Genomic DNA, 7,814 nt, shown 5'->3' on the forward strand with positions numbered 1-7,814 from the left:
TAGTTAAGAGAAGATCCATAGTATTACACAATGACGACCCCGAGATTCATAATTCTTGCTCAGACAAAAGTAAAAAAGAAACAATGGTGCAAGAGAGTCTTTGTAGGTAAAATAAAATACTGGTGAAGCTCATATTTTGAACTACATTCATTTGACGTAATATGGAAGGTCAAGAACGTAGAGCAGAAAGTAAGCCCAAGTCACACCAGAGATCCCTCCGAAGAAGAACCCTCCCGTGAATTTTGCCCATCCCTCAGCTGTCTGAAGCTGGTCGGGCTGCTTCTTCCGCCCAGTCAACGTCAAACTCGGAGCAATTGAAGGCTCACCTTCCTTGAACGAAGAGATTCCGTAGATAGTGAGGCACATGCTGAGGATGACTACAAGCCCAGCGGCGGCTAAGGAGCCGGCGGAACCAGCGTAAGCAGTGTTCCTTAATGGGCCAGCTTTGACGAATGGGCCCACTAAGAGGAAACCATGTGCCAAGCCCACTTCGACACCACGGAGGAGAGGGTTGACGGCGGTGCGGTAAGCCGGGAGGTTGGAAAGATACCACGCAATCAATGGGCTTGACGTTACAGGAGTCTCCAAACTTCCGATGAATGGATCGCCGTTGATTGGTTGGACCACTTGAAATGTTGGCTGCCAAATTTACTCGTCAGATTATTTGCGTTTTAGGTTTTTGATCGATATATCTCTATATATATGGAGCATATAACTTTTCATTGCATACATCAAGACGGCAACTTATCATTCTCTTGTCATTTAAATACCGTAAAAGAGGTTATACAGAGTTATAAAAAATTGTGATGCCTTGTTATGGTTATTGAATCCTAACAAATCATCTAGATATGACTAAAATGTTGTTTTTCCTAAATTTCGTAAGATATCATAGCGCATGATTGATAATTGGTATTGAAATATGCATGAGTAATTGTAGATTTGGCACATAATTAATCTGATCTGTTTCTTGTCCAATTGTTAACTTTATGATAAATACCTTGTCGGACTGAACAGCTCGGACAGTGAAGGAAGAGATTCTCTTGGTCGGATAAACGCCGAAAGAAGGGCCGGAGATCCCCTTAGGGACGGCTAGACGCCTAGCAATTGAAGTGGAAGAGAAGCTGCTCCTTAGCTGGCTCGCCATTGGAGATGCACTTGCTGCCATTGTTTTTGTGAAACAAAAATCAAAACGACTTCAGTATGTGATGAAGAAATAAGCAAATCTACGAGACGTAAGATTGGATATGCTGAAGTGGCATGATAGAGGATCTCGTTCGTAAGATTTTGTGGCTCTTAGAGGTATATGTGTTTTTTTATCTGATTCTCATTGGATGTTATCTTATCCTCTTGGAGCCAACATTTTCTTTTATACTTACATACTATGGGTATGAAGTAAATATATTTTGTACAATATATTTTATAATTTTAAACAATTTTGGTATTTTAGTAAAGAAAATATTTAGCAGACATACGAAGATATTTTTACTGTATTTAAGTTTCTGCATTATTGGTTTTGAAATTATTTTAAAATAATCAAAATTTGAATATATCTATAAAAGTATTTTGTTTTATCTAAAACTAGGAGTTTTGCCCGCACATGCGGGCATATAAACTTGATAAATATTTATTAATAAATATACTATTAGTTTAAAGATCAAAAAGATTAAATTAAATATTAAATTTATACTATTTTATGAATCTTTCAATTTCTTAATTTTTATTGATTTAAAAATATTATTTTGGATAACAATATTAATATCTTGTATTTTAAAATACGTTGTTATCTTGAACACATTTTTACTATATAAGATTTATAAAAAATGATATAATTAAATAAACAAATATATAATTGTTAATATAAAGTGATGTTATTAAACCAAATTCTAAGAATTAGCATATACTACAAAATCTCAAAATAAATCAAAAGCACAAGAATGTTAAACCAAACTCAGATTTACATATTATATTAGTCAAAGTAAATAAGAATATTGATATATGTATAAGTAATTAATTATACTGTAAAATACTTGCTATAATAACTAAATTAACACTCAAGCAGACCAACTATGTCGACAAACAAAACATTAATATGTAATGTATAAGATAAGAACATTTTCTATATATTGTTGTTTTTATTTCTAAATGCTATAATAGAGAACAATAAGCTATAGTCAATCCATAGTTTTTTACTTTAAAATGGAAATTACTATTTTCCTATAAAATAATATTTCTTAATTGTAAATCATAGTTTGTTATATTCAAATGGTCTTTTAACTTTCAAACTTTAATAATTATAACTAAGACAAATCATTTTGGAAAATACAGTTTTTATAAAAAATAATAGAATCATTTTTTTATTTACATAATAGTCTTTTAAGGAAATTTTAATTTAAACAAAGGTATAATTCTTTGAAACTCTTGAAAAATTAAAAGTAAATAAAGTAAATTTTAAATTTTCATAAATATAAGGTACTTGTTGTAAAAAATATATATATATTTTGAAAATATTTTTTTTTTGAAAGTTATTCTTGCAACTGGATGATAACTGATAACAATAAATATTTAGTAAAAATAAAAACAAAGAAATATTAAATTTTCAACTTAAATAACAAATACAAGTTATTCTTGCGAATGAATGATAAGAATAAAAATGAAAATATCACAAAAATCAGGTTAACAAACAAATATAAATCAAATTTGTTGGTATTGTTTATATACTTCTTTTTAGTATTTTAATACTAAAATAAATTTAATAATTTTTAAAAATATGCCATGACATATTATGTTTACAAACAAATATAAATCAATTTTTTGTTATTTTGTATAAAACTATTTATAATATTTTAGTATAATGATAAATCTAATTATGATATGTGTATATATAATACTATTTATAAAAATAAAAAAAATAAGAAATAAAGATGTAGATAAACACAAAATAAATACATGGAATTATCTTCTTTTTCGAAAATGTTTTCCATTTATTTTTGAGATATTTTTATAATATTATTTTGTAATCCGTTAAATAATGAATTATATAATTTATTTATTAGATATTAAAACTTTAATTAGTCAAATTAAAATTGTTTAATGATTCAGCCTAAAATCATGGAGAAAATGACAAATAGGCAAATTCACTTCTCAAATAATAGTATAGATAGATTATGTGACCTTTATTAATCTTCGTTACTTTTGAATTTTTTTTAAATAATTGGATTTTATTTTCCTAACTTTTAGAAGGCTACACATCTATATATAAATAATGCAAGGAGGTGATGCCACGTGTCCCACTCCACAAAACTCACGTTTCATTTATTCAGAAAGTCATGCGGTCTTGCTATTGTTTTGGTCCTCATTTCGAACAAACCAGCTTGACGGCCTGGTAGAGTCAACTCTAATCTTTGCTTCACGCCGTCTTACAGAATTTTAGGGTTCGTCTTTGTTCTTCATTCAATCGCGACCTCTGAACTTCGTCTCCATCACCGAAACGGTCTATGTTACAGAATCTTCGTGTGTTAAATCTCTTATTAATTCAATCAGTCACGATGTAGCCTTCAATGCAAGATTTTCTTCAGCGAGACGGTGTACCTCCGACAATAAAAAGGCAAGCATTCCTCCTCTCAAAATCATCTTATCAATCTGTTCAAATAACGCAATAGACTTATCAATCTGTTCAAATCACCTTAACTCCAAAGTTTTCTATCAAGTCCGGTGAATATTCTTCATTGCTGCGATTCTGGAAAGCGGTGGTGATGAACTCATGTCCGTTGATATGCTTTTACTTGATTCAGACGTGAGTATGTTCTTAAGCATTTTATAATAGTGATGTCAATTTTACGGTGACCTACTATCAACACTGGTAGCTGTTATATATGATTTTTCATTCAGCATTTAGCTTCCGCCTCTTTTGTGAAACCTTCTCAATTCTGTTTCAGACGACTTTTATGCCAGCCACCATAAGTGCTAACCGGGTTCAAATCTTATCTTCAAGCGCAGGCGAGAAAGAAATAGAGTTCGAGCCGGAAGATTATCAACCAAGAAGTTCTGTCAAGGTTCAGCTGTCAGGGAGGAAGCTCCTGGTTGGAGGAGACTCACGCAACGTGAGTTCGAAGGGAGCCAAGAAAATCTATAAACAAGGTGAGAAAATGGGATCAAATTTCAAAAGACTTTTTGGTGAGAAAGATGAGATTGTTTTGCTGATCCATGAATGGTTATCTTAGCTTTTATGTTCCCTTGAGACAGTTCAAGGAGAAGCTTCAGACTATGAGGAGGAAATATACAACTACAGAAATTACGGGTGAACAAGCTTCTGCTTCAAATCCTCACCAACAAAAGTGCTTTCAGTTGTCAAAGGCTATTTGGCGATTTGGGGAGCTGAAGGGATAGCTTTTCAATCTGCTAATGGGAAATCAAAGGAGAGTAAGAAGAGATTGACAAAGAAGCCTGACTTGGTGTCTTCAGGTGATGGTAAGAATGCCCAAGACGGTAGTAAAAGAGAAGATATGGAGAATTCATTTTTTCTTGGTATGAATTTTCTGAAAGCAAAATGGACCATGATGCCAACTGAGACTAAGAAGGAAACCCAAGAGAAGATAGAAGAAATTGCATGCCAATGAACTTGAATGTGAGAAAAATTGAAGAGAAATTGATGGCATAAATGAAGTTACCTCTTTGATCAGAAATAAATAACGAAACATTTTAATGTGCTATCTTGATAGTGCATAACGTAGAATTGATTTTGGATGCCAACATTACATACACATCTTCGTATGGCTATATAATTCCTGCTTGGAAGTTATTGGAAAATGTTAATAAAAAATCTAACAAATAACAATTCTGCGTGAATTTAATAGTTTTGGGGCCTGAAATTAATAGATTATTGGGTTCTCTTTTTAGATGCAATGGCTATGTGCTCGCATCATCATCTTCTACAGCTGTTTTTGAACTTAAATCTTAACTTTCTGGTGTCCTTTGTGTGTTTTTGATTAGCTTATGAAAGAAAAATAAAACGAGCAAATACTATAAATCTTTGTTTCAGTTTATGCAAATGTTTAAAGTTCAAAAAAAAAACTGCAACATTTTATGTAAGTTTACAATATTTTCTTTTTTACTTTGTACAAGAGGAAAGTAATCAAAAAAATATATATATATTCTCTCTGTTTCAAAAAATATATATACTTTCTCTGTTTCAAAAAATGTAAGTTTTAGCATTAAAAACAATTATTCGAAAAAATATATGTACTCTCTCTGTTTCAAAAAATGTAAGTTTTAGTATTTTCACACATATAAAGAAAACATATCAAATATTGAATATTGATATATTAATTTGTAATAAACTATATTCCAAAACTTTTTATCAATAGAATTTCAGAAAACATTTTTAAGGTTTACATTTACCGGTAGAAAATGTATTAAAAATGTAAAAAAATATTTTTTGAAATAGATATATATATATATGTTAAAAGGTGAATGTTTCTGAAACGGAAAAGAATATATCTAAAACAGTTAAAAATAACAAAAAAAAAATGTATAAAATTACGACAAAATATATGTCACAAATTCGAACGTCCTCAAATACAAACCAAATACTAATATGAAAACAACATATATATTTACATAATATGAACAAGCGATGCAGTATAACATTATTTGACAAAAATAATAAAAGTAAAATAAAATAAATATATAGAAAGACTTAAACCGTTAAAATTAAAATAATCTTATAAAAATATCTCAACAATCCTATTATTAAATTTAGTTTTGTAATAAAATTTGGGGAATACCAAAAAATTTCAACCAAAAGGGTGATAAAAACGAATAAATGATACAACAGTTTACACATAATATATAATCATATTTTTAAAAATATTAAATATTAAATAAAAACTGTAGTTAGGTTGTAATATATTGTTTTTGTTTATAGTTTACCAAATGAAATACTAAATGGTAATATTTTTGAAAGAATTTTTTACTGTATTTAACTTATACAACATTTTGAAAAGTTGTTTAATTTACTTTTTATGAAATTGTTTTTCGAATAAGAGATATAATTTCACCTTACTTAAATAATGAGTATTTATATTAGCTTTACCTATTACAATGGTAATAAAATATATTATAAACTCAATAGCATACAAGCAAAGTAATAAACAAATATATGACATAAATAATATAAATATAACAAACTAAAATATATAATCTGCGCCTAACACGGACCAAACCTAGTAAATATTAAGTTGTGGCATATTATTTAATTCACGATTATCCTTTCAAATCTTAAAGTGGTTTTGTTTTATGACAGTGATTATGAAATGCAGTATAAACAAAGTAAAATTACTAACCACATGTACTGTGATCTAAAGTACTACGGTCTCAACAAAACTTTAATTAGAATCGAGACTAATATAAATAATATTTTATTTGTTTCATTTGTCAGAACATAGTTTCCAACAACATATACATGTGTGATTTAATATATTCCAATTTCAGTGCGCTTAATATTTTTGGATCAAGACTAACATATAAGAAGCATATCTCCTATATATTAATCCTCGAACATTACAACATGTTTTCGTAGCCATGTGTCATCACTATGATGATTCTTAAAATTCTTAGAAAAATAAGTTAGTCCATATAAATATATATTAGATTTTTTTATTAAACTAACTATCAAATTGATTAGTAGTGTAACAAAGAGTATTCTCAATTCTCCTTAAATAAAATATACGGAATTACGTAATATGATTAACATATATATGACAATTAATGATTATGAAAATAATTTTGTACACTCTCTCTTTTTTTGTTTAATTTTATATTATTAAAAGAAATTAAAAAATCATATTAAGCATATAATAAAAAAATTTAGATTTTGTCTTATATTTTGAATTTTATAAAAAGACTATAAATTATTAAAAATGATCAAAGTTCCACACTGAAAATTTTGTGATCAATGGTTTAACTTTTGTTTTTGTTCAAACAAGATACAAATGATCATAAATCGTATGAATATGAAGTCTCATTAATATATTTTCATATTATACATATATATATATATATATATATATATATTAATCATTTAAATGAAATTATATACTATCAAAAATATATAAATATGTTAATTTCAAAATTTGCATTGAAAAATTATTGAGATCTTAATATTTTAATTTTAAAATTTGCATTGATAAATCTCACATTAAGAGTTTTGTGATTACTGGTTTAAATTTTTGTTTCAACAAATATACAAATGTTAATAAAATCATATGAGTAGAAAGTATCAATAATAAATATTTATATTAAAATATACTATATATCTATGTCAATATCACTAAAGTTTAATTATATATCATATAAAGTAAATAAAATGATTGTTTTGATTTCTTTACCAAAAACATGATTGTAAATAACCAAAAGGTATTGGTTTTGATTTATGTGCTTACTCTAATGTATATACATTTTATGTATACAAATTTATTTTTTAAATAGGTGGTTTCTAATATGTTATTTGATCCTTACAATTTCAGAAATATACTTTTTCAAATCGAAGTGATTTTTAATATTGGAAGTTCTATATATATATATTATTTCATTCATATATATATATATATATTATTTAATTCATATATATATATATATATATATATATATATATATATATATATATATATTGATTCATTCAGATTAAATATTTTAGTTTTGATTTTATTCCTAAACAAAAATAAACAAAACTCATATCAGTAAAACAGAAACGAGAACGAAAGCACAAATTTATAGAGTTAGAAAATAAAATCACTTATGAAGAGTCAATAATAATA

The 7,814-nt window shown here is 27.5% G+C and overlaps 1 protein-coding gene across 1 annotated transcript; it reads right to left on the minus strand.

Annotated features, from left to right (window-relative positions):
• On the minus strand, positions 1-1,384 carry LOC106400936 (photosystem I reaction center subunit XI, chloroplastic). The gene is made up of 2 exons (XM_013841340.3): positions 998-1,384; positions 1-639 (listed from the first exon to the last, which is right to left on the minus strand). Exons 1-2 carry the CDS (start codon positions 1,163-1,165, stop codon positions 148-150), a joined length of 660 nt encoding a protein of 219 aa, XP_013696794.1. The 5' UTR covers positions 1,166-1,384; the 3' UTR covers positions 1-147.
• Positions 1,385-7,814: the final 6,430 nt, after the last annotated feature.

The sequence above is a fragment of the Brassica napus genome, chromosome C4 (genome assembly GCF_020379485.1).
Source record: "Brassica napus cultivar Da-Ae chromosome C4, Da-Ae, whole genome shotgun sequence".
NCBI lineage: Eukaryota > Viridiplantae > Streptophyta > Magnoliopsida > Brassicales > Brassicaceae > Brassica > Brassica napus.